Source organism: Dipodomys merriami, unplaced genomic scaffold (genome assembly GCF_024711535.1).
Source record: "Dipodomys merriami isolate MVZ:Mamm:240054 unplaced genomic scaffold, mDipMer1.0.p SCAF_6, whole genome shotgun sequence".
In the NCBI taxonomy this organism is placed as follows: domain Eukaryota; kingdom Metazoa; phylum Chordata; class Mammalia; order Rodentia; family Heteromyidae; genus Dipodomys; species Dipodomys merriami.
Window position 1 is genome coordinate 23,654,040 of NW_027206179.1, and position 27,645 is coordinate 23,681,684.

General features: G+C 44.3%; 1 protein-coding gene across 1 annotated transcript in view; it reads left to right on the forward strand.

Moving 5' to 3' along the window:
• The window catches only part of Abcc4 (ATP binding cassette subfamily C member 4 (PEL blood group)), a 221,304-nt gene that overhangs the window by 76,845 nt on the left and 116,814 nt on the right, over window positions 1–27,645 (forward strand). The window contains exons 7-19 of the mRNA XM_070002734.1: window positions 464–589; window positions 3,543–3,792; window positions 8,348–8,449; window positions 11,480–11,569; window positions 12,444–12,635; window positions 13,575–13,669; window positions 13,886–13,972; window positions 19,825–19,921; window positions 21,454–21,663; window positions 23,783–23,923; window positions 24,273–24,310; window positions 24,741–24,826; window positions 26,695–26,841. Of these exons, the coding sequence (XP_069858835.1) occupies window positions 464–589; window positions 3,543–3,792; window positions 8,348–8,449; window positions 11,480–11,569; window positions 12,444–12,635; window positions 13,575–13,669; window positions 13,886–13,972; window positions 19,825–19,921; window positions 21,454–21,663; window positions 23,783–23,923; window positions 24,273–24,310; window positions 24,741–24,826; window positions 26,695–26,841 (1,661 nt within the window). The remainder of the gene's footprint in view (window positions 1–463; window positions 590–3,542; window positions 3,793–8,347; window positions 8,450–11,479; window positions 11,570–12,443; window positions 12,636–13,574; window positions 13,670–13,885; window positions 13,973–19,824; window positions 19,922–21,453; window positions 21,664–23,782; window positions 23,924–24,272; window positions 24,311–24,740; window positions 24,827–26,694; window positions 26,842–27,645) is intronic.

Sequence of the window (27,645 nt, forward strand, 5' to 3'; positions counted from 1 at the left end):
GGTGGAGATCTGAGGATCACAGTTCAAAGCCAGCCACGGCAGGAAAATCCATAAGATTCTTGTCTCCAATTAACCATCAAAATGCTTTAAGTAAAACTGTGGCTCAAGTGGATAGAGCTGTAGCCTTGAACAAAAAAAAGCACAGGGACAGCAACTCTCCTCCCCCCCCCCCCCCCCAAGCTGCCGAAAAGGATGGACAGATTGTGTCTGACTCATTACCATCCTTTCCTCTGCCAGACTTGGCAAGTGCTCTCAAGTGTTTATGGAGTTGGGCAGTTGTGTTGACTTCCTGACTGCAAGTATTCATTTTCCACTGGTGGTGTGAGGAAGGCCATCTGGGCATCTGGGCGTTGTCCTGGCTCCGGAGCTTTAGGGACTCATTAGACAGTAGGTCTCTTGCTGTGCCTGCGGCCCTAAGGAAAGCAAGGCTGCTGTGGCTCATCTCTCACATGTATCCCCTCAGGAGCAAAACTGCTGCTTTCACGGACACGAGGATCAGGACCATGAATGAAGTTATAACTGGCATAAGGATAATAAAAATGTATGCTTGGGAGAAGTCATTTGCTGATCTCATTACCCATTTGAGAAGGTAGGTTTTTGTGTTGGTCATATTTTATGCTTTATTCTGTCCTGTTTTTACTGAATAGGAGTTGTTAAGTCTGGCCAGGGGCCTGGGGCCTATAATCCTAGCTACTCAGGAGGTTGAGATCTGAGGATCACAGTTCAGAACCAGCCTGGACAAACAAATTTGAGATACTCTTACCTCCTACCTCCAGTTTACCAGCAAAAAGCCAGAGGGGTAGCCATGCACCGATGGCTCATGCCTGTAATCCTAGGTACTCAGGAGGCTGAGATCTGAGGATTGTGGTTTGAAGCCAGCTGGGGCAGGAAAGTCTGTAAAACTCTATCTCCAATTAAAAAAAAGCTGGAAGTGGTGCTGTGGTTCAAGTGGTAGAGCACTAACCTTGAGCAAAAAGCTTGGGGACAGAGCCCAGGCTGAGTTCAAGCCCCAGGACTAGCCAAATAAAAACAAACCAAAAACCAAAAAAAAAAAAAAAAAACCAAGAAAGCTGGGTGCTGGTGGTTCATGCCTGTAAACCTAGCTACTCAGGAGGTTGAGATCTGAGGATCATGGTTCAAAGCCAGCCTAAGCAGGAAAGTTGGTGAGACTCTTTATCTCTAATAAATCACTAGAAAACCAGAAGTGGTACTGTGGCTGAAGTGGTAGAGCTCTTGCCTTGAGCTGAAGAGCTGAGGGAGCACCCAAACCCTACGACCAACCCCCCCCCAAATAAAGAACAAAAAAGAAGTAGAGGTGTAGCTCAAGTGGTAGAGTGTTGGCCTTGTTCAAAAAAATTTAAGGACGAGCACAAGGCCCCAAGTTCAAGCCCCAGTGTGTACACACACACACACACACACACACACACACACACACACACACACACACACACACACACACACACACACACACACACACACACACACACACACACACACACACCACACACACACACACACACACACACACACACACACTACACAGAGCCTGATTATGTCTTCCCATGAGGATCAACTTAAATATGACCATCCCACCCCTGCTTGTTGCAGTGTGGTTACATACAGTGGCAGAGGGACGCTTTTTAACTTGGGCTTCCATTTAAAAAAAAATAATTTTTTCTGGTCCTGGGGCTTGAACTCAGGGCATGGGCACTGTTCCTCAGCTGCTTCTGCTCAAGGCTAATGCTCTATCACTTAAGCCACAGTGCCACTTGCAGCCTTTTCTAAGTAGTTTATTGGAAATGAGAGTCTCATGGACTTCCCTGATTGGGCTGGCTTTGAATTATGATCCTCAGCTCTCACCCACCTCAGTTAGCTAGATTAAGGGGTGAGTCGCCTGGCGCTGGGCTTCCTTTTTTTTTTTTTTTTTTTTTTTTGGTCCGGTTGTGGGGCCTGAACTCTGGGCCTGGGCGCTGTTCCTCAGCTCTTCAGCTCAAGGCTAGCACTCTACCACTTGAGCCACAGTGCCACTTCTGGCTTTTTTCTTTTTGCTTATGTGGTGCTGAGGAATCGAACACAGGGCCTCATGCATGCAAGGCAAGCGCTCTACCACTGAGCCACCTTCCCAGCTCCATGGGCTTCCATTTTTAAAGCCACAAGTATTATACAAAAATGATACAGAATGATGCAAAAATGAAGTCCCACATGTTTATAAATACCCCAAATCCACCATCAGCAATGGTTTCAAGATGTAAAAAGTTGGGCTGGGAAGGTGGTAGAGGCCTTGCCTTGCATGTATGAGGCCCTGAGTTCAATTCTTCAGCACCACATAAGCAGAAAAAGCCAGAAGTGGCGCTGTGGCTCAAGTTGGTAGAGTGCTAGCCTTGAGCTGAAGAGCTGAGGGCCAGCGCCCAGGTCCAGAGTTCTGGCCCCAGAGTTCCCGACAAAAAAATTAAAGAAAAAAGAAAAATGTAAAACTGTAAGAATTTATGTTAATATAGACAAGTGGGAAGAGTTGAGAGATTGGGTGTTTATTACTAGCAATTATGGAGATACAGTTTGTTTTGCCTTGCAATATTTGATTCTGTTTTCTTTTTCTTTTCTTTGTGCTAATACTAGGGCTTGAATTCAGTGCCTGGACACTTGTGCTTTAGGTGCCTTTCCCCCCGCCCCCTCCAGCTGGCTCTCTATTACTTGTGCCATAGTTCCACTTCACTTCTAACTTTTTGCTAGTTAGTTGGAGATGAGAGTCTGACAGGCTTTCCTGCCCAGGCTGGCTTCAAACCATCATCCTCAGATCTCAGCCTCCTGAGTAGCCAGGATTATAGCCACTGGGGCCCAGCCAGTTGGCTAGTTTTTATACTTCGGTCTTTCCTGGTCACCTGTCATTTTTGTAACCTCTGCAGGTGTGTCTGTTCAAACATGTTTCTTTCTTCCTTCTCCTTTGGCTTCTACCGACACGAAGCCCTTGAACACCACTATTTCCCATCAACCACCTCTTCCTCATACCTCCTGAGGCTTTGTGCCAGCTACTCTTGTCTGTGATTTTGGGGTCTCAAAATTTCAGGTTTCTCTTCTCTTCCTGTCCTGACCCTCTCCTCTCTCCCTCCTCCCTCCTTCTCTCTCCTTCTCTTCTTCCCTTTCCTTCTTCTCTCTCCTCTTCCTTTTCCTCCCTCTTGTGACTCCTAAGCTTCTGGAGGGGGTGGGCTGTGCCTCACTTTATCCTTTGTGATCAGGGAGGGGTCTGGCCCAAGACTTTATTGGTGATGCCTATTGAATGACCCTGTTTCTGTGCTGTTCAATCACAGTCAGAGTGGCCAGAAGGTTGTAGTATGCCTTAAGCATCTTGGATTAGATGACTCAATTGTGGCTATTAAGTGTTATATGAAACGGGCCCCAGAACCCATGCTCGCAAAGACTTCGGTAATGTCCCAGGCAGTTTATCTTAGTGGCTGTCTCTTACCTAACCTGAGGCCTAGCATAGGACCTACATGACTTTGATGTTCACTCTTCTATGGGAACCTGTATTCTACTCTCTTTTCCAGGAAGGAAATTTCTGAGGTTTTGAGAAGTTCCTACCTCAGAGGGATGAATTTGGCATCGTTTTTCGTTGCAAACAAAATCATCCTGTTCATGACCTTCACCACCTACGTCCTGCTGGGCAATGCCATCACAGCCAGCCGGGTGTTTGTGGCAATGACATTGTATGGGGCTGTGCGATTGACAGTCACCCTGTTCTTCCCCTCAGCCATTGAGAGAGCGTCAGAGGCAATCGTCAGCATTCAAAGAATCGAGGTTTGGTGGCAAATAAAGTTTTAAAGTTGTAGGTTAGCCCTTAAGTAAAATGATGCCTTCGTTTACGTAGCGTCATGTGTTCCCATTTGGGAAGCTGTAACCTGCTGAATACCAAAATGTGCAGTCCAAATGTTGTATGTGTGTTCCTGTTTTGTGTAGAGTATGCTAACAGTAGCCAAGAATTGTTGATCATTTATGAGTACAATATAAACAGCCTTTGATGTATGAATGATGACTACAGGGAGTGAGGAAAGTGTCTAAGATCAGGAAGAAAAAAACAAACAAACAGACAAATTGCATTTCTAAGGCAGTGACCAGGAAGTGACTGGAATCCCCAGTCGAGTGAGATTTGTCTTTGGGGTGGAAAGAAAGAATTTGTTGATGGTCCTTGCTCCTTGAGCAGTAGGAACAATGTCCTGAACTTCACTGCCTATCCCAGTTGAAAACTGGGGGAGTCAGAAAATAAAGTTGACAACCCTTAAGAACAGCAAGCATTCCTCCCTCTGTTAGGTATTAAGGAACTTGTTGCAGTCTCTTCCAGTGCCTTATGGAATGCTCTAGATGTCACACCCTTAGTGTCCATGTTTTGAGAAATAATAAGAGCCATTCTAGGCCCCTGGCCAACCTGTTGTAGGGAAAAGATCTACTTTAAGCCATTTTCTCTGTGCTTAAGAACTCAGTAGGCCTTGCTAGGTCATGTGACCAGGTGAAGGATCAAGCTAGAATTCATGTCTCCAGGCTCAGGAGTATAATTCCACTTAGGGTAAAGACTGCCATTTTGTTTCTCCCTTCATAGATGTTTTGCTAGTTACATGATGGCTTTTGTCTTTAGGTTCCTCACTTTGTTTTCTGCCATCTTCTTTGACTTTTCTTATCCTCAAGAACTTATCTGTAATAGTCCTCTTCCTAGTCCAGACTGTGAGTATCCACCATTCCTTTACTTGCCTTCCCTACATCATTAGGAACAGATGATTCATATAGCTACCATATAGGCCTGGCCTGTGACAGGTACTCAAATGTTTGTGCACCGATAACTGTGTCTGAAATAAAGATTAATTGGCTCTGTGAGAGGGCCTCGGCATAAACTGGAGCATCTAGGCTTTGGAAAAATCAACTTTTTTTCCTTCTTGGCTCACAGTTTCAAAGGTTCAGGTTCACTCCCTGATCATTTGGCATGTGACTGGGGCTCACGGTGGCTCCTGGCTGGACATGACTTATGCTGGTAGCAGTGATCGTCCTCATCTTAATGTTTTATCTTGAGTGGGACAGAAGTGAACTATGTCTGAGGCTTCTGAGGACTTTGAGAGAGATGAATAGCATAGAGTTTTCTACACAGAGAAGAAAGTGTTCATTTCAGGCAGTGTGTGTGTGTGTGTGTGTGTGTGTGTGTGTGTGTGTGTGTGTGTGTGTGTGTGTGTGTGTGTGTGTGCTGATACTTGGGCCTTGAACTCAGGGCCAGATGTGTGTGTGTGTGTGTGTGTGTGTGTGTGTGTGTGTGTGTGTGTGTGTGTGTGTGTGTGTGTGTGCTGATACTTGGGCCTTGAACTCAGGGCCAGAGCACTGTCCATTAAGTTCCTTTGCTCAAGGATGGCACTGTACCACTTGAGTCACACCTCCTCTACTTTCAATTCTTTACTAGTTAATTGGACATTAAAATCTCTCAGATTTGTCTGCCCAGACTGGCTGTGAACCTCCTTCATCAGCTCTGTCTTCTGAGTAGCTAGGATTATAGACATGAACCACTGGTGCCCACCTCATTTTCAGTTTTTACTAGACTTTTAAAAAATGGAATACTGTGGTTTAGATAAAAGGTGTCTCCTAAAAGCCTTGAGTGTTGAAAGCTTAGTCCCCAGCTAGTGGGTCCAGATATTGAGAGGGAATTGAATGATGAAGGTCCTGGCCTAATCAGTGACTTGACCCACTGATGGACTTCTGCTTTGTTAGCATTTCTGGGAGGTGGTGGATACTTTCTGAGAGGGGACCTGGTTGGAGGAAGTGGGTCCCTGGGGCCTTTCCTGAGCCCCTGCACCACTCTTACTGCTTTCTGGCTTCTAAGAGGTGACCAGCCTTCTCTGCCACATCTTCCCTCCCAGCATGCTCGGCCTTACCTCAGGCATAGGGTCATGGAGCAGGCTGGCCATGACCGAAAGTTTCTGCACATAGGAGCCCAAATAGTTCACTCCTTCATAGAAGTAACTGACACTGTAGACTATCACCATCAGATAAATGCTGGGTAAGAATTCTAAGGACTGGAAGAAACAACCATTTCTAGAGTAACTTGTTCAAAGGTTGTTGGCCCTTTCTCACACATATTCACGTACTTCAATCACTCCCTGTATTATATTAGATTAGCCTGTGGGCTCTAGAATGCCTGCTAAAGATCCTGTGCATGGGTAGGTTACTTGTCACTCCTGCACAACTTCTTGGAAGGTTCTCTGTGGGTGTGTTGGGCCTGCAGAAAGTAGGCGCACACTGGAGGGCATTAAGCAATAGGAACTCATTCTCAGTTCTGGAACTTGGAATGTGAAATCCAGTTGTCAGCAGGGCCTCATTCCTTTGAGAGAATGAGCCTCAGGGGAGGATCCTCCCTGCTCTGTCCAGCCTCCAGCCGCTGTCACAGTTGTCCCTTGGCCTGCAGCTCAACATTGCAGTCTTTGTCTCCATCTTCCTACCTGTGTCTGTCCCTGTCTCATCTCTTTTTCCAAAGAAGCCAGTCCTGTTAGATTAGTGCCCACTGTACTCCAATATGACATCATCTTAATTACAGTTGCAACCTGTTTTAAAGTTAAAAACACCTAAGAAGGTATGGGAGTTCATCTTTTTGGGGGCGGGGGTGCGGTGGGGGAAGGGCTGTGTGGTCTGTTTGTACTTCCACAGCAGAGCACAACAGACTGGGTAATTTCTAAAGAGTAGATTCTCCCCCCCTCCCTGGTTCTGGAGGATGGCAAATTCAGGGTCAAGGTGCTGGCAGGTTTGGTGGTCTGCTGAGGGTTGCTTGCTGCTCTACCCTCTGGAAGGGAAAGGAGGAATACCGTGTTCTCATGGCGGAAGGTGGAAGAGCAGTCCTCACGAAAACCTTTTATAAAAGAGCTTTAATCCCACTCACAATAGGGGAGCTCTTGTGGTCTAATCACCTCTTAAAAGACCCACGTGTGTGTGTGTGTGTGTGTGTGTGTGTGTGTGTGTGTGTGTGTGTGTGAGAGAGAGAGAGAGAGAGAGAGAGAGAGTGCATGATGTTAGAGATCAAACATAGGGCCTCACACCTGTTGGATAAATGCTTTATTATTAAGTTATATCCACTCTCCAAAGACTTGCCTCTTAATACTTTATTGGCTGTTAAATGTCAACATCTGAATTTTAGAGGGGACACATTTCACAGCACAGAGGGGAGGACTCAGTCCACCCCATTTCAAGTTCTAGATTAGTGTGATGTTCTGTAGAATTAGGAACCGGTACTTCTCCTTACTCCACTGCGCATGTCCTTCACCTAGAGGGCAGCCTTTGAGGCCGTGGGCGGGGTGGAAGAAGCTCATTTCCACAGGCCCTAGCTTGAGTCACTGACCATACATTGACCTGGGAGGCTGCCCGGAGTGGTCCTCATTCTGGACCATTCAAAAACAAGGGGAGACAGATTGGAACATTCTTGATCGTCTACTTTCTGTGTCACTGTTGCTTTACAAATGGTCTGGTGTTTGAGGAACAGGAAGGTCTTTTCCTATTATCATCATTATGTTAGATTGTAATGATCAGAAAGAATTTGTTTTATTCAATTAAATCATGTTGCCTGGCTACTAACTAGGGCAGAAAATAGATAGTAGAAGATGAAGTCATTCCTGCTGTCAAAGAGGAGGAGATTTACTATGGAAAAAGGCAAGTGATTGCAAAAGAGGTATCTAAAATATGTTTCTTTTAGGAGCTAGAAACTTAACTAGATAAGAGTGTGTTACTTAGATTTGATCATGTAAGTGGTAGTGACAAATTAGGACATGTCAATGTGACATGTGTGAGAGAGGGAAAGGCAGAGTAAGTCTAACTGCCTAGGTATCCAGACAGACTGACAGGAGTCCATCCTTCCTTCTTTCTCTGCCAAGTGTTTTATGTCTCTAGCCTGAACTTCTGGCCTGACTCCATTGCTGAAGAGTGAGGAATGACCCTCTTACTCTGCTTCTGGCCTCTGGCACGATCCAGTATATATTTACAAATCACTCCCAGCCCCCAAGCTTATTGTTAGAAACACAAACCAAATCATTAAAAATGCTCATTTCTGCCTGTGCTCAGCAGTTCTCCTAAGGCGAGGATATATATCTCCTCCCCCACCCCTCCGGGGTCCTCCTCTCCCCTTTCTCTCCCTCTTCCTCTCTCTCAGTCTCTCACTCAATTTCTCTCTCCTCCACTTCCAGTTAATAGAGAGCATGTTTGGATGGGAGTTGGTACTTTTATACCATTATTTAAATGATCAGTAAATCTGTTAGACATAGAATGTATTACTGAGTTTTGTTTGTGCTTTTTTTTTTCTGCAGTTTATATAATTTCTGTTTTTCTCCCCCTGCCCCAGAACTTTCTATTACTTGATGAGATCTCACAGCGCAAAACTCTGCCATCGCCAGACTGTAAAGCCCTTGTGCACGTGCAGGATTTCACTGCCTTCTGGGACAAGGTAACAGATTCTCCGTTATAAGGTTGTCACTCCCAAGAGATACTGGGTGACACTGATGGAACAGAATATTGAAATGTTACACATTGACTAAAAGGTGACTGGCTCATGTGATGAAAACACGCCGTATAAACGTTCTCAAAGTCATGAGTAAGGCTTGTAGTCAGTAGAAAGTTAAGGATAAGCCAGGTGCTGGTGGGCTCACTTCTGCGATCCTAGCTACGCAAGAGGCTGGGAGGTGAGGATCGTGGTTCGAAACCAGCCTAGGTAGAAAAGTCCATGAGACTGTTACTTCTTATCTCTGTGATAGAGTGACAGTCTTGAGCAAAAATGCCAAGGAACAGCATCAAGGTCCTGAGTTCAAGCACCATTACTGGTATTTACACAGACAGATACCGCCCCACTGAGATGGGCCAGCCAAGCTCCTAGAGCCATCAAATGCTGCCCCCTTGTGGTTACAGTGAAGCAAGGCCTGGGGCCTGATCTTCCTGCAGGGGTTTAAACTATTTTATACAGGCCTCTCTTACCTTACAGGCTTCTGCTTTCCAGGGTGCCAAGCTCTGTGGTGAAGGATCCTTTTCTAGAGTTCAAGAAGCTGTGTTTCTTTTGATACATCCTTGGTCATTTTTCCCTCCTGTGGCAGAAGAGAAAATCCCCAAATCCTTCATTTCACCTCAGCTTCCCTCTGAAAGCCCCCATGTCTGACTCCTCCCTTCGACCTTAGAACCCAGGACCACCTGACATGATCTTACCTTTTGAGAAGCACAGGGCAAGGGCTTGGGACTCATAAGTTTGCTGGATTCTCAGGTATTTGGTTCAGAGTCAAGCCTTTGAGATCCGTTCTGTGGAGCATATGGATGAAGAGTCTAGCTGTGGAACCCCTGCAGGTTCTCAAACATCATCTGTTTGACCTCACTGTCAGTTTTCTTCTATTGTTTCTTATGTTTGTTGATTTTGTTCTAGGACTGGGGCTTGAACTCTGGGCCTGGGCACTGTCCCCGAGCTCTTCAGCTCAAGGCAAAAGGTCTACCAATTGAGCCATAATGCAACTTCCTGTTTTTTTGTTTTGTTTTGTTTTGTTTTGGGTTAATTGGAGATAAGAGTCTCATGGACTTTTCTGCCTGGGCTGGCTTTGAACTGTTTTCCTCAGATCTCAGCCTCCTGAGTAGCTAGGATTATAGGTGTGAGCCACCAGCGCCCATCTGTTACTTCTAGCTTTTCGCACATTAATTGGAGCTAAAAGAGGCTTATAGGCTTTTATACCTAGACTGGCTTTGAGCCACAATTGTTAAGTCTCAGTCTCCTAACTAGCTAAGATTACAGGTGTAAAGTCTGGCTTTAGATTTATTCTAATAGTGTTGACATCTGGATTTGAACGAAAGTTTTTATACTTGGTGATTACTACTACTGAGGTTCTCCACTCAATTTAAACCAATTCTTATTTGTATCATCTTACTTTTACTGACTATTATTGAATGGGGAAAGAAAACATTGTTTAGGCTTATGGTGCAAATCCTCTCCCTTGTTTCCCAGTGCATTATTTTCTTGTCGGTTGTGGGGCTCGAACTCATGGCCTGGGTGCTGTCCTTAAGTGTTTTTGCTCAAGGCTGGTGCTCTATCACTTTGAGCCACTGGTGGTTAATTTGGAAATAAGAATCTCACGAACTTTCTTGCCAGGGATGACTTTGAACTGCTATCCTCAGATCTCAGCCTCTTGAGTAGCTAGGATTACATAGTCATTAACCACCTGCACCAGCTTATCAGTGTATATTTTAATCTTCTCAGTTGTTTTGTAATATTAGGAAGTTCTGTTTAGAAGGTATGAATTTGATTTGGCCTCTTAAAGAAGAAGTTGATCCGAGCCACTACAAAACAATTTTTTTCCCTAAAACCATTAAATATTATCCAGGATTTTCTCAAAATTTCATACAGGTTGAGTGTGCCTTTATCCTTGTGTGTACCTTCATGGTTGAGACCAAGAACATTACAAATTTCTGATAGTTTTTGGATTTTGGAACATAATGAATTTTGGATAGGGGACCCCAATGGGGAGTGGTACCCCAAAACATGAACTTCAGCTACATGTTTTTCATATGCACATAGTGTGAAGGTGATTTTGCACAGCAACCTTAGCTGTTGAATGGGATGTCCAGAAATTTCAGGTTTGGGAGAAGTTCATATTTGAGGGTTTTAGATAAGGGCTGCTCAGCCTATACTATGTAAAGTCATAGTCTTCATAGTCTTCACTCTCTTCATCTTAGGGTGGATAGATGGTTAGTTTTGTAGTTTGAATAGTAAACGAATGTTGGACTGATACTGTAGCACATACCTCTATGGGCTTCATAGTAACAGTGTTGTGTGTCTACTGTTGTTGGCCAGGATGATAGGTAAGGTGTACTTCATGTAAAGAACTGGGACATGATTTGCATTGTGAAGTTAGTGCTCAAGTTGCACTGTGGGCCATCATTTGTATGAGTCATTTATATTTATATTTACATTTATAACAGAAAGCATCTTCTTGCTTATAGAGCATTGCTGAGATTTATTCTCTATCAAATAAAGATTTGTAAAGATTTCACATTGTTTTAGTAGTCAGGGTCCAGTGTGCCACAAGCCTCTGCTGCCACCTTGTGGAGGGTACAGAGATAGAAATGAGGGATCATAGTAAGACACACTGCAGGTGCTGAATATTCTATTTAGAAGTTTGAGTCAGGAAGTTTGAATGAACCAAGAAACGCCCGTGTGTACTACTGAAATGCTGTGGATGTTGGTGGCTGCTTTCATAGGAAAACCAGTACAAGGAAATAATAGCCTTCCTAATCTACCAAAGCTGCCCAACTGCTACAGACCCCCAAGACATATCATTGGGTGATTGAAACGCAGTATACACTATGTAAAAAGGAGGAGAAGGAAAAAAAGATGTGGGCTGTGTTCTTGTATTGATAATCATTGTTGTGTTTTCTCCACTCTTTGAAATGTTTTGTCTTACTTTACTAAAATTAAAATGGGCTCTTTTTTTTTTTTTTTTTGTAGACATTAGATACGCCAACCCTCCAAGGCCTGTCCTTTACCGTCAGACCCGGTGAATTGTTAGCTGTGATCGGCCCCGTGGGAGCAGGCAAGGTAGGCTTGTCATACTTTCTGGTAGCTTGTTGCAACAGCACAGATGTCTTACCTTCTCGCAGGAGATCTGAGAATGCAGGTGGCATGATTTTGAGCCCCCTGATTTGGTGGGATTACAGGTTTGAGCTACTGGCAATCGGCACATATCTTCCGATGAAGATACGCAGAAAAGCCAAACCCTAATATCTCACCAGAAGCTTCCAGGCAGATAGGCAGATAGGCAAAGGAGTTTAGTGCTCCAAGCACTCAGAGTAGTAAGCAGAGAGACTAATCACATCTGTGTGAGGTAAAAGACTTGAAGGAGCCATCAATGCACACTTAGTGCCACACCTTCTTAAACAGCAAAGAATAGGAATCTAAATGTAGGGGGTGTAAATGGCAGGGTGAATCCTTGCTTTCAGGATGGATTTTTGCTCTCCAGAGTTCTAATTTTAATAAACTTTTCTCCATGCACAATAACGATGGGTATATTACTTATTCAGAGCTTTCCTGGACCAAGTCTTGCTAAAGTGAAGGGTAACTGGGTGTGGCATCAGTTCAGCATCAGTTCTGTGTGGGCTGCAGTCATCATTACACATAGCATTTCATACAGCTTTCCTAATCACATGTAACAGCTCTACAGAGTATTCCATCTGGGAGAAACTTGCTTAGGGGGACTAGAGGTGTATTTTGTTAATATTTTACAAAACATTGGTTTACACCCACCCATAATGATCTGCTCAATGTTCTTATTTCAATCTACTTGAAATGAGGGGCTGATCTTAGCTGAGTCCCCAGGCTGGGCCTGCCGTACAGCATTTTCGCCCTGCGCACTCCCCCGTGGACCCCCCCCCATGCTGACTGTAGGCATTTGTTTGTTTGTGACATGTTTCAGTCTTCGCTCTTGAGCGCCGTGCTGGGGGAGCTGCCTGCGAGTCAGGGGCTGGTCAGCGTGCACGGAAGAATTGCCTACGTCTCCCAGCAGCCCTGGGTGTTCTCAGGGACTGTGAGGAGTAATATTTTGTTTGGGAAGAAATACGAGAAGGAGCGCTATGAGAAAGTACTAAAGGCTTGCGCTTTGAAAAAGGTGAGTGACAACGGTTACGTTTCTTATGCTCAGCTTCTGGTCGTAGTATCGCCCGAACGACAGGATTTCCATTGAGGCACAGGAGGCTCACACCTATAATCCTGGCTGCTCCAGAGGCTGTGATCTGATGATTGAAGAGGTTTGAAGGCAGCCTGGGGTAGAAAAGTCTGAAAGATTCCCATCTCCCAAAATAATCAGCAAAAAAGACTGGAGGCATGACCAAACAGTAGAGCACCAGTGTGACCAAGGAAACTCTAGTACTGTACCAATAAAGTAGCAAAAACAATTCATTCTGAGAAATTTTATAATTGTTATTTAATACTTCAGGCTAGTCTTCTGTAAAAACATACAAACACACACACACACACACACACACACACACACACACACACACACACACACACACACACACACACACACACACACACACACACACACACACACACACACACACACACACACACACACTGATGTTTTACTCCTATGGTAACTGAACAAATGCTGATGAACACTGGGTCACCTTTCTGAGTCATAACAGCTGATCAGTCTTTTAGGCACTAGCTGACTCTCTGGAGTCAGGACATCCAACTGTTCTTTTCTATTCTGTGTTTGCCTGTGTAGCTCTGGAGATTGGTCTCAGTTGCTTCTTTCATGGCTACAGTCCCTGTAGCCAGGACAATCTTCTGGCTCACAGTTGACATTCAGCAAATAGCCATTAAAATAATTAAAATTCTGTGAGGGGGATAAAAAAACAAAACCAAGGTACAACATGAAAATACCTAGGGTGTTTTTGAAAGGGTGAAAGTGAGTCTCTCTGCAGTGCTTTGTTGTTGATCAAGTTCTCGCAGGATGTCTGATGAAAGAAAGATCTTGTGAAGATTACGAGGAGACTTGAGCACTTTTCCATGGCCTTTTCTCTTCCTGCCTCTGTCCATGCAGGACTTACAGCTTTTGGAGGATGGAGACCTGACGGTCATTGGAGATCGAGGAGCCACACTGAGTGGAGGGCAGAAAGCGCGGGTGAACCTTGCGAGGTAATGGGCTTTCTGTGGCTGCTCTACGCGTGTCTCAGGGCAGGAGAGGGGGCAAAATCTCAGGGCCTGCTCGCTGCACTGGGGAGCCCTGGGAAGTTTGGGTGTGGGGCTATTCCATTGGCAACCCAATGAAAGTCCAGTTGGGGATGTTGGGAAGATCCCAGAAGTGGGTAGCCGAGGGGATGCTTCCATCTGAGTCCTCTCTCTGTTATTTAGAGCCGTCTATCAGGATGCGGACATCTACCTTTTAGACGACCCGCTCAGTGCTGTGGATGCAGAAGTCGGCAAGCACCTGTTCCAGCTGTGAGTTTGTCTCCCTTTCTGGTTGGCTCAGATTTAGCTCCTGCTACTTTATGGCCTTCTTCCCTTCCTCGCTCTGGCCCCTCAGAGCCCATTCATTTGTAGGGAAGAATTTTGCAGAGAAAAGTATTGATGCGAACATGAGGTCACCATCAGAAAGTCAGGAAGCAAGTAGCGCTCTCCTGTCTGGGAATTATGTTTTGTCTGACACCCCTGCTACGTGTGGAGGATAACTAAGAAACGGTCAGGGATCTAGATCCGAGGAAAAAAAGCCACCATGTTCATTTACTCAGCAGCCTGGCGCTGGCTGACACTTCTTTTGTTTATTTATTTGCTTGCTTATTTGTTTGTTTCTTGTGCCAGTTACTAGGGCTCCAACACAGGGCCTTAGACTGTTATTTAGTTTTTTCACTCAAGGCTGGCCATACCTCCATGTCTGGCATTTTTTGCCGGTTAACTGGAGATAAGAGTCTTATGGACTTGCTGCCCAGGCTGGCTTTCAACCACAATGCTCAGATCTCAGCCTCCTGAGTAGCTAGGATTATGGGCATGAGCCCCCAGTGCTTAGTTTTGGGTTGTCACTTTGTTGATACTCTGTCATTTGTTTATGGGCTGTAAGCTGTTTGATTTTTAAACAGTCCTGATTAATTAGGTCCTCTGTGGAAAGGCCTGGTATTGGTCTGTAGCTTTGGAAATAACTTAGTGAATTCTAGAATTTAAGGATGATTTGTGTTATATGGTTTCAAGAGTTGAGCCCTGGGAACTTGGTGTAAGCTATATATACCACTCACTATGTTTACAGCCAGGAACCAGCAAAGGGCATGGTGGGCAGGGGCCTTGCAGACAGGAAGTAGGCAGGCTGTGTCTAGCAGTGAAGTGGGTGATACAGTACGCAAAAACATTTAGAAATTCGAACTGTAAAGTTCTGTGGTATTTGCCTCAGGCTGCCAAGACAAAATTCTACCTACAGAGTTTCCTCTCCTGGTTGGATGGCTGGAAATTTGAGATGAGGTATGTGGTACCTCTGGTTGACGTGTGACAATGACCTGGCCGTGTCCTGTCATCTTTCCTCCTGAAGTGTCTGGGTCTTCTTAGAGGGACACTGAGTCAGGTTGATGAAGGCCACCTCACAGGCCGCCCCCTTCCTCTTCCTTCTCCTCTTCTTGTTCTTTCTCCTCCTCCTCCTCCTCCTCCTCCTCCTCCTCCTCCTCCTCCTGCTCTTCCTCCTCTTCCTCCTCCTCCTGCTCCTCCTCCTCCTCCTCCTCCTCCTCCTCCTCCTCCTCCTCCTCCTCCTCCTCCTCCTCCTCCTCCTCCTCCTCCTCCTCGTCTTCGCCCCTCCCTCACCTTGAACTCAGGGCCTGGCCACTTAGCTTTGTCAGCACTCTACCACTTGAGCTACAGCTCCACTTCTGGCATTTTTGCTGGTTAATTGGAAATAAGTCTCATAGACTTTTCTGCTTTGAACCATGATCCTCCAATCTCAGCCTCTTGAGTAGGTAGGATTACAGGCGTGAGCCATCAGCCCCTCTTTAATTAATTACCTATCTAAATATTCTGTTGTTCACTTAAAGGATGCAGTCATTGGGCTTCAGTGTAACACTTTGGGGTGGAAGAGGGTGTGTGTGACTCATAACGGGTCCTAAATAGCAAAGTAAAGGCAAATTGTAGCAATATGACAATCTCACATCTCCAGGCTCCATTCTAGGATTGGAACATGAGGTTATCCACTGAGCAGGGCATTCTTGGAGGGTGTGGGGGGAAGAATGTACCTAGTAATGGGGTGATGGAACAAATTCTGAAAGTAGATAGTGGTGATTGTTGCATGACATGTGTATACTTCCTGCCATTGAATTCTGCAGTGAAATCAGATTGAAATGGTAAATTTCAACCCGTGTCTGTCACAGTAAAAAATAAGCAGTGCGTTGTGGCATTGAGTGTTTGAGAAGGCAGAGAGCAGAAAACAGAAGTAGCTGGCACTTTGCCTTTGGCTCAGCTCTCTGCTTTGACCCTCCTTTCCCACCCACTTCAATAGTAACTTGGTGGATTTTTCTATGGACAGAGATGGCGCTTTGTTGCCTATGTGAGCCTGGTGGGTCCAGTCCCAAGTTTTCCATCTCTGGAAGATCAACTCCTACTGGACCCCCAAGTAGAAGATGGAGAAAGGCATTCTAGTTTGCTGAGTATGAGTATGCATAGCACTGGCTTCCCCCTACCCCAAGTATCTCTTTGAACACGGAAGTGTTTATAAAGTCTTCTCTCACCTTTAAGGTTTAATGACTTTGGATATACACTCGATAGAAGCTAGCTTGTTAAAAATGTTGTTTGCTAATCAGAACTACATTCTTGGTGGGGGGGGGGCGGGGGTCTTAGAGCAGGGAGCTGGAATGCAATTTAGGAAATCACTCAGCAGCAACTGGAGAATGTTCTCAACGAGTTAGAAAATTGGATTGAACAATCTGCTCTGAAAGATGGCGGTTGTGTTGAAAAAATGTGAAGTGTTTTGTATTAAAAGTGAATGAATTAACACTACTGTTTGCCATTAACAGTTGTATTTCGGTCATGAATATACATCCAGTGGTTATTAGACTTTTCGGGTTTTACAACTATATGTCATGAACATGAAGTAGTCTCTCTTATACACGAAGCCTCGGGCTCTAGATGAATGGATGTCAGTCTGATCTCTTGTTCCCTGTGGAGCTTGACTTAGCCCTGAATTCTCAGTACCCTGCCTTCCTCCACAATCAGCACTTTGGAGTTGGACTAATTAGAGCACCCACACTGGTACCAGTGTGGTCCTTCTACACAACTACAGCAGAAGACCGCACTGGATAGCTTATCAACAGCAGAGATGCTTTTGTCACGGTAGTAGAGACTGAGAAGTTCAAAGTCAAGGTTCTAGCAGATTTGGTACCTGGTTCCTAAATCTCTATCTCTTGCCTTGCCTTTACAGGGTAGAAGGGGCATAGACCAAAATCCATCAGTCTTCTTAAAAAATTTTTTTGTGTGATTGTTAAGGTGCTGTACAGAGGAGTTATCATTTCACAAGTCAGGTATTGGGTACATTTCTTCCTTTGGACGTTACCCCTTCTTTGCTTTCTTCCATTTTCCCCCTTCTGTCACTGCTCATGAGTTACCTAGTTCATTTTCAAGACAGTATATACTGCATATCATGATTGCATCTGTTCATCCTCCATCCCTGTTTCTGCACCCCCTTTTTGCCCCCCCAAAACTCCAAAAGCAAAAACCACCCCCAATACTGCCACCACCACCAACAGCAAAAGACACCAGGTTTCTATTTCCTGGAATTTGTTTTGATAAAAAGTATTGTAAATATTCAGAGAAGTTACACCTTCGAGTTCCTCCCCTGAGGGTCTCCTCCTTTGGTCTTGAGTATGTGAGTGTGGATGCCTAGAGTCCTGTATAGGTTACCAGGTCCAGACATGAGAGAAAATGTGCCATCTGTCTCTCTGTGCTTGGCTTACCTCACTTCACATGATTTGCTCTAGTTTCATCTATTTCCCTGCAAATGGCGTAATCTTATTCCTTCTAATGGAGGAGTACAGTTCCATTGTGTATATGTACCGCATTTTATTCCTGTGCTCATCTGTTGTAGGGCATATGCACTGTTTCCATAGCTTTGGCTATTGTGACCCATCTCAAGCCTCTTTCTACAAGGACACTGATTCCAGTCACAAAGGCAGCTTTTCATGAAAGGGCCCCTTCGCCTGAGACATGCCCTTGTGTGAGAATCTGGAGAGGAATGAAATCATTCTGACCACAGCAGAAGTTCACCTCTCTATTTTCCTTCACAGACTTCCCTTGACTTCAGGATGTGGTTTAAAGTCCACGCATGGCCAACAAGGTTCTTTGCAATCGGCAGACTGTGCACCTTTCCATTTCTTCCCACGCCAACTAGTACTCCAACCATGGCAGCTTACGACATCCCCTCCATCCGGTGCACCCCGTGTCATGACTGCCTGTCTCAGTGTTCCTTCTGTTGGAGGCAGAGCTGGCCCACCATGTGTCAGATCTAGGAGAAAGGAAGGGTGCAAGTTTCCTGCCTGTCTCTCCTTCTGCTCAGGCAGGGAACACCATGGTCTTCTGAGGGTTTGGGTGACCTCCATGTCTTGTCTTCCACTACATGGGGCTTTGAGTGTCCTAAGGAGTCCCAGGGCCATCGCTCTTGCTGTACCCTCAGCTCCCTCAGGTAGACTTGGGGCTCCTTTTTCACCTCTTTGCAGAAAGGCCTTCTACTCCTCTTCCCTCCACAGTAGCAGTTCTCACCTTGGTTTGCCCTCAGAGCTCATGCTTATGATCTGATGCTGTATTTTCTGTATTCGTGGCAGTGTTGTTCCTCTTGCCGATCCCGTGTTGTCTGTTTGTTCAGCCACAGGTTGCATCCTCAGCTGTTGGGGTACTTGCTCAGGAAATGTGTGACAACCAAATGAGTCCCGGTAGGGACCAACTTTCCTATGTATTCACCTCCAGCATGGTGTATTTGACTCTTCGTAACTGTTGTATAGGATCAGAATTCAGTGGCTCATTGGTAAACTAGTTTTTATAGCACAGACAGGCATGAAGATATGCATCTGTAGTTCCAGCTACTTGGTACACTGAGGCAGGAGGATCCCTTAAACTCAGTATTTTGGAGCCAGTGTGGGCAACAAAGCAAGAACATGTCTCTTTAAGAATTTTTGTTTCTAATTTCATTGGGCATTTTGAATCTCAAGCATTTGGGAACTATTTTGCTGCACATTTTGGGGAAAATAGCCAGTTTAGGAAAAAAATTAAAGCTACCAATGACAATAAGATAATTATTTCTATAATCTTGTCTGTGCTGGGAGATGGTGGGAAGAAAACATTGGGAAACCTTTGACTTGGGCCTTCTGGAACATAACAGCCCATCAGATTCAATTGTTAACTTTTCCCTTCAGACATTTGTAAGTAAATGGCAGTTAATTTTGAATTAAGGAGAAACTGTTCTGTTAACAGTGTGAGTGTGGCTCGGTGGCTTCTGACTGTAATCCCAGCTACTCTGAGAGTGGAGATCTGGAGGACCATGCTCTGTGGCCCATCTGGACACAGAAACAAGCAGGGGTGGTCACAGCTAGTCCCAACTACCTGGCAGGCTTAGGTAGGAGGATCTTGGCTCTGAGGTGGGCTTGAGCAGCAAACAAGACCCTGTTAATAATGCAGGAAACCAAAAGAACTGGCATGGCTCAAATGGTAGAACACCTGCTTAGCAAGTGTAAGGTCCTGGGTTCAAACCCTAGTACCACCAAAGCCAGAAAGCGTGGTGTTGTACTTGCAGAGGGGTTTAAGTAGGTTGAGAAACATTGGTGTGAAGTAAGCCAAACCAAGATATGCCAGAAGGAAAACGGTAAAAGCCCTCTGGCATCGTGTTTTTATATCTAGAATCTAGAGTCTTGGATTCTGATCGTAATCACCTAGGATATGATTATCAGGGGGAAAAAATGTCGATCTGTCACTCTCATTGCTACAAGGCAATGAGGTCATATTTTATATAAGTCATGTTTTGGAATCTTCAGTATTGCTCAATTGCTTTTATCATGAAATATCAGAATAATTGCTAAATGGAATTTTAGGGAAATGTCAGCAGTCACTGTCTCCTTTGCCAGACTGAGACTCCAGATTGTTTGCTAGTAAGCTTGAATCCCTGTTGGAATCACTGATTTATATTTGTATTTTCAGTTAACTTGCATTTACATCTGTATTTAAATGACATATCATTGACAGCTGTGCTCTTTGTCTCGTTATGGCTTGAACTGTTATTTCCTATCTGGACCACCCTTACTGACGCATATTTTTTCACTCTGTGCCTTCTACATTTCCAGGTGCATTTGTCAGACATTGCATGAGAAGGTCACAATTTTAGTGACACATCAGTTGCAGTACCTCAGGGCTGCCAGCCAGATTCTGATATTGAAGGATGTAAGTAGTTTCTAGACGTTCCCTAAGTTTGCTGGCACTCCATGGTGCCATCTCTGGCAGGTTCCCCTGCCTGGAAAACTCTCTCAGTTGCATGTCCCTTCCTTAGAGCTGAGATTCATGTCTTTGAGGATGCTTTCAGAGGATCTGTAGCATTGCCACTGTTTCATTCCCTGCTGTAATTATCCTAAACTGTACGCAATTGCTGCTTCACATTACACCATTACAACTGTCCTGGTGAACTTGTTCATGATGAGGATGCCATCTTCCTTAGCCATTTTTGTTTCCTTTGTTCCATGCTTTATGGCAAAGTAGATCATTTGGAAATGACAGATAGTAAGGCATGTTTGAATCCATTTGAATGTTATCTCCAGCTTGTCTAAAAAAAAACAACAACAACACAACAGCTTCTGTTAATAACAGAAACACAGTGGGTTGCTGAGTGTGCCCCGCTCAGAACCCCGCTTCCCTGGCATTGCCAGTCATGAGCATCCCTACTTCCCTCTCCTACTTCCCCTCCTGCCTCCCAGGACCTTGTCGAGGCAAGCTGCTGACCTTGTGGGGCTTCCATTCTTTTTTTTTTTTTTTTTTCTGTCAGTAGTGGAGCTTGAACTCTGGGCCTGGGCGCTGTCTCTCAGCTCTTCAGCTCAAGGCTAGCGCTCTACCACTTGAGCCACAGTGCCACTTGCAATTTTCTGGTGGTTTATTGGAGATAAGAGTCTCACAGACTTTCTTGCCTAGGCTGTCTTTGAACCATGATCCTCAGATCATGAGTAGCTAGGATTATAGGCCTGAGCCACCGCCGCCTTGCTGGGGCTTCCATTCTTGACAAAGGAGACACAGAGGCAGGGCAGCTTCCTGGGGACCAAGTAGTAGTGATGTGAAGGTGCCGGCCATGCCATCCCCTGAGGAGAGGAGCATCTGAAGTAGGCGTGGGGTGGGGGTGGTGACATGGACCTGATATGATTTTGAAGAAGCTGGGCTAGGGCTGAGTGAGTCTGGGAAGGTGGGTACAAGGCTGGCACTCTCCCACTTGAGCCAACAGCTCTACTTAGGGCCTTTTGCTGGATAATTAGAGATAAGCATGTCATACTTCTCCTGTCCCAGGTTGGCTTCAAACCATGATCCTCAGATTTCAGTTTCTTTAGTTTAGTAGCTGAGATTACAGGCGTGAGCCACCAGGGCCCAGCATGCTCTCATGTTAACATGACTACATCTGTAAATATCCTGTTTTCCAAATGTAATCACATACACAGGATTTAGGGACATGAACAGATCCTTTTGTGCATCCCCATTTAATCCATGAGAAACCTCCCATCTTGGATGTGAGGATAGTGAGAATTTCTCAAGAGTTCGGGTGCTTTGAGCCATCCCTTTGTGCTTTGTCTCTCTGACTCCCTGGGTCAGAAACAATCCCTTTGTACCTTCAAATGTTTGACTATGTCCTGTCAGTATTGTTATCACGGTGAATTATCTGAGACAGCTCACGTGTGAAATCACATGAATGTGTCCCTCTGAAAGTATTTGCATTTTAGGGTGAAATGGTGCAGAAAGGAACCTACACTGAGTTTCTGAAATCTGGAGTCGATTTTGGGTCCCTTTTAAAGAAGGAAAACGAGGAAGCGGAGCCGTCTCCAGCGCCTGGGACTCCCACACTGAGGAATCGCACCTTCTCAGAGTCTTCCATTTGGTCTCAGCACTCTTCTAAACTCTCTTTGAAAGATGGCGTCCCAGAGGGCCAAGAAGTGAGTCCTCTCTGGTCACAACAGGCCTGGCTTTGTTGGCTCTTTGGGGTCTCACAAGTCATCAGCTGATTCTCCCCATGAGTCTTCATGTGCAGCTCCCAAGCCTTATGCAGTGGTATTGGTAGAATTGAAGCAGAAGGAAGGGGAGATAGCCTTTAGTAGCCTCTCTTTTGGTGGCGGGGTGGCTCATCTCCTGGAGATCAGTAGTGGGCAGGTTGTTAGATGTTCTAAAGGTCTGTGTGGCTCAGGAGAATTTGAGCTGAAGTCTGGAACTTACTGTAGGTAAATCCTACTTGCTTTGGTGGTCCCAGGCTTTGCTTTTGCAACCAAAGGCTGAATTTGCTAACCTCCCCCTCTCCCCCTCCCAGCCAGAGAGCTGCTGTGACTTGCGTGAAATCAACTACGTCTCCTATTTAGTGCACTCGTCTACCACTGTATTCTTTTTGTCCAGGCAGAAGGAGCATGTACAAGGACCTAATTGACTTTCAAGTTAGTTCCTTTAGAGGAGATTCTTTAGAGTTACTTCTAGCCTGAGAGTCACAGTGTGTGTGCGTGTGCGTGTGTGTGCGTGTGTGTGCGTGCGTGTGCGTGCGTGTGCGTGCGTGCGTGCGTGCGTGTGTGTGTGTGTGTGTGTGTGTGTGTGTGTGTGTGTGTGTGTGTGTAATTGAACCCAGGACCCTCAGCTCTCTACCACTAGAGCTATACCCCCCAATCATTTTGCTTTTTGTTTATTTTTTAGATAGATCTCATGCTTTTGCCCGGGCTGGTGTTATTATTATTATTTTTTTCCAGTGGTGGGGCTTGAACTCTGGGCCTAGGCACTGTCCTTGAGCTCTTCAGCTCCAGGCTAGCAGTCTACCACTTGAGCCACAGCTGGTTTTAAACTGATTTTCCTACCTCCACTTTTCACTTGGTTGAGACTAAAAGGGTGAGCCATCACTCTCGTCTTCTTTTTTGGGAAGAAGTGTAGGCTGGCCTCAAATTGCAATCCTGGCTCTGCTTTCCAGATGTCTGGGATTAAAGGTGTCCACTACCACACCTGGCTGCTACCATCTTTGAATGCCCTCTAGCCTGCAGAAAGCCAACCACATCTTCAGCCTCTGTGAAATCTATCTCAGTTCTCTAAACAGAAATGTACTCTAGCTTCCTTCAAAATAGTCATCTCTTGATATTGGTTCTAGACCCTCCATGGATATGCAAATCTGATGATGTTCCATTCAGCCATATAAAATGGCATTGCATGTAACCTATATCTTTATTTATTGCTATGTATTTGAATACATCTTTAGACAACTTAAAATAACACTATAAGTGCCATATAAATAGTTGTTATAATGTATTGTTTAGGGGAGTAATGATAAGGAAAGGCATCTCTATGTGTTTAATCAAGACTCACTATTTTTCTCCTGAAAATTTTTATTCTGTGGTTGCAGAATCCAAGATGCAGAGTCTGATCCTTGCCAGCCTTGCTGTCTAAACTCTCAGAAGCCAAGTACAGGAGCCTAGTTGAATCTGATATAAAAATTAAAAAATAAAAATAGACCGAGGTGCTATGCTCTGCTTTGCTACCTAAACTCTTGTTACCCAGATGTAGTGTTCCAGCTGTTTTTGTATTTGGCTAACATTTTGAGCCTCTGTTCTACTTAACCAGTTTACTATAATGGTTATTATTATATTTATTTTTGCTTTGGTGTTGGGACTTAATCCAGGCCTTGCATGTGCTCAGCATATATTCTGCCTCGGAACCTCATCTCCAACCCTCCATTCTGGGGGTATATCTAATCTAGCGTACCATACCCTTTTGTCAATTAATATTAATATATTGAACTTGGCTGCACTAGGCATGTGCTGGAAGTCATGATGCCACATGTTAAGAAAGCTGCAATGTATAGAAGTTACTTCCGTGTCTCTGATAGTCTCTGAGCAGGGCATGTCTAGGTGCAGGGTGACGCAGTTAGGGGTTGACTGGACTTCTCCATGGAAGATGGGCCATTTTGGGCTCTTACCATTAGTGTATAATGGGTCTTCTTTCTCGTAGCTTTCCTGGCAGGGTGTATTATCAGCTTCTGAAACTCTTTTGTATATTATTTTGTCTCTTTCTGCCTCCTGTCTCTTACAGATGGAGGATGTCCAGGTTGTACAGTCTGAGGAGAGCCGTTCTGAAGGAAAAATTGGTTTTAAGGCCTACAAGAATTACTTCACAGCTGGTGCCCCCTGGCTGATGATCATTTTCCTTGTTCTGCTCAACATGGCAGCTCAGGTAGACGATGACATTGCGTTTTCACCTTCTCCCCAGGAGTGCTGGAGTGTCCAGGTCACTTGGGACTTGGGTTGAGCTGGGGACATGCATCAGTGAGATGCATGTACATTACAAAGAGCTTCTGGAAAAGTAACAGAATTCTTAATGAAGATTTTAGGTTGTCAAGTGTATTTTCTTGACCCTCTCCTCTCTGTAAAGAGAGGCTTGGCACAGACAAGAGCCAGAAGGACCATGTGAATACTGTAGAACCTTCTCCTTTTGACTGTATATCTTTAGTTACTTGGTTTTTTGGCTTGATAAATCATGCCAATGCTGGTTTTTTGTTTTGTTTTGTGTTTTCCTCTTCCAGGTTGCCTATGTCCTTCAGGACTGGTGGCTTTCCTACTGGTGAGTTGTTTCTGGTCTTCCCTGAAGTGCTATAAAAGCATTAAGAAGCCTCACTTGTTCAGAGTTGTGGGAGAGGAGAGTTTGTTGAGCCTCCTCTCCTAATCCTCACTGAGTTACCTGGAGAAAAACGGAAGTGCTTGCTGGTGGAGTGTGACCCATAATAGTCTCTGCCCACGTCTGTCTTCAGCCATGTATTGAATCCTGACTGAAAGTCGGGATTCAAGTTGAATTTTTATAAGGTGGCTGTACAAAAGACTGTGTGAACCAGAATAGGCTATTTCTTCCAAACTTAGGTTCGTGTGTGTGTGTGTGTGTGTGTGTGTGTGTGTGTGTGTGTGTGTGTGTGTGTGTGTGTGTGTGTGTGTGTGTGTGTTCATCTCAGTTCTAACTGTAGTTTAATATTATTTTTTCTCCCTTGTTACTTCCGTAGGGCAAATGAACTGAATGTTACTTTAAATGGGGAAGGAAATGTAACGAAGCAGCTAGATCTTAACTGGTACTTAGGAATGTATGCAGGTAAAGTTTAATCATTTGGTCTTTTATATGAGAGCTGGAGGTGCTTACAATGAGCCTGTGTGGGTGCCTTGGGCTTGGAGGAGTAATTCAGTAATGTCTTCACAGATTAGGAGTCTGAGTCGCATTTACTCTGTGAATTAATTAGAATAATTATTTTTTTAAAAATCGACTAGAAGAAAGAGGTTGAATGAAGACTCTTAATTTACTCTGTTACTGGATTTTGAAAGTTAAACTAGGATTGAGCATTCAGGAAATCAGCCACTGGAAATATGTGGCTATTGTCTATTCTAATAGGTTGCTTTAGCTAAATCTCCTATCATTCTATGGACGGGCAGGGGATTAGAAACGGATCCCCACTCTGTGGTTCGGATTGTTCCAATTCTGTCTGAATAAACCTTGGCTTTTATTGAACTTGGATGAAATCCTCCAGCAAGCCCCTCCTCCCCCTTTCCCCAATAAAAGCATTATTCCATCCCAGATATGCAAAGCTCCCTTCACCACTGCTCATCCCCTGGGCTTCACTAATTACTGAAGAGGGAAGCTGAGCAGGGAGAAACCCAGCGTCTGGGAATTAGAACTCCTTCTCTCTTCCCTCCAGATCACAATGTTATCACATGCCCAACTGTGGGATGCATTTAACATTTGGCTTGCCCCACTAATAATACCACAGCATTCAGTTTTCCTAGCAGTGCTTGGAAATATATGTTGCAGTACATACTTTCTAATGGAAATCCTCATTTAAAATTTTAAGTATTTCCACAGGAAATGCTCATACAAGTTTTCCTCTGGGATACAGTGAGTTATCTTTGTGAGAATCCACTCACTAAAATTTCATGCTTGTTTTGTTACTGTTTCGCAAAGAAATCCTAAATCCATTAGCTGCTTTCCATCCAAATCCAGGCACTAAGGGAAACCTAAAGGAGAAAGGGAAGGGGTTTTATTAAATATTCACGTAGGATGGGCCAGACGAAGGAAAATGCCTGTTGGTGGTGTTGGGAATTAGCTTTCAGATTTTTAAGTAATACTGATGCTATTAGAAGGAGAACTACTTATTACAGAAATCTTCATTCTGTAGCATTGTGAACGAATAGATATTAGGAATGTAGAAGCTAGGAATGTAGCTCAGTGGTAGAGTGCTTAACTTGCATGCTTAAAGCTCTGAGTTTCAGCTCTAGACAAATATGAATGAACGAATGAATGAGTGAATGAAAAACAAACATCAGGAAAAGTTCTTTAAGGTTCTCTGGATACTCATGCATGCTTTAATAAGATATGCAATTTAAGTTGTGTTTATTCAAAAACGTTTTTGTGTTTTTATTAAGTTATCTGGTCAGAGATTAGTTGCTTATTTAGATTACTTATTGTATATTAATATATACTTGCAATTCAAGTTTGTAAGAGTTTTTCCATTTCCAACTCAATGTGATGTTTTCAAATTCTTTAAAGCTCCTTGGGCATTTTCTACAAGGAAAAGGTAAATCATTTCTCCTGTCCTGTTAATCTCACACATTGGTATCAAGCATACCATGGATCTGCCCATTGGCCATGTTGTAAATAGGAAGATTTGCAATGTAGAGGAGGGAAGGTCGGCTCTGATCAAACTTGTCATTGAATTCGGAGAACCTGGGATGAAATTACAGTTTACACTTCATTCTCTCCCACAGAGTTTCATTAAATGAGACAACAAAAATGAACTTTTAATTCTTTGACAGTGTTATGTTGCAAATACTTTTTGTTTTTTGGTAGAATTCTGATGCTTTATGGAATGAAATGGGCAATATCTTTATAAATCACTTGACCTGCTTGTAGCATTGTTAAGGACAAAGCAGAGATCCTGCTTTCTATTAAGTGCTATTTCTTTATTTTAGGTTTAACTGTAGCCACAGTCCTTTTCGGCATAGCCAGATCTCTGCTGGTCTTCTACGTCCTTGTTAATGCTTCACAAACTTTGCACAACAAAATGTTTGAGTCCATTCTGAAAGCCCCAGTGTTGTTCTTCGATAGAAATCCAGTCGGTAAGTCAGACACCATATTTCTCAGCAAATACTTCTCGTGAACACATGGAGCATCTGAAGGACAGTTCAGTCTTTGAAAAGTAGAGGCCAGGCTTGGAGAAAACCACTGTGTGTTGATTCATTTTCTACAGAAAGCTTCACTGATACCATTCTCTTCCAGAGAAAATCCAAGTTATCAGAGCCTGTGATCATTTCAGTGTGTAAATGTGTGGAAAAATAAACAGATGTTCACATTGCGGCATGATTTGGGAAATCTTCCTGTGTGTGTGTGCCCTGTGCAAGTGTGTATTAATGCAGGCACACTGTGACGTGGTGCTGGCTTTTTTTTTTTGTCCAAATGGCGTGAGCTGGTGCCGCCTCTGGGAAGGGTCTTTCTAGGAGAAATGCTCTCTACACAGGGGGCAGCAGTGTGTTTGCTTCTTTCCTTGGGATGCCTGACCCATTTCTAGAACTCTTGGACTCTTGAACAGACCATCACCATGAGGCCGATGTGAAATGATAAAACCTAAGATGGTTAAATGTCAACATCCCATTCAGTAACTTTGTGTGTGTGTGTGTGTGTGTGTGTGTGTGTGCGCGCACGTGTGCGCACACGCATGCACACGCCAGCCAGTACTGGGGCTTGAACTCAAGGACTTCCGTTCTTTTTTCAGTTTATCGTCTTTAAGTGTTTGTACAAAGAAAGTGTCATATAACAAAGTAGTTTATGAATATAGTGCATCTTAATCAGTGTCACCCTTCATTTCACCCCCTTTGTCTTACCCCTTCCCTTGCTTTTCTTAATTTTGTGATATGTACAATGAA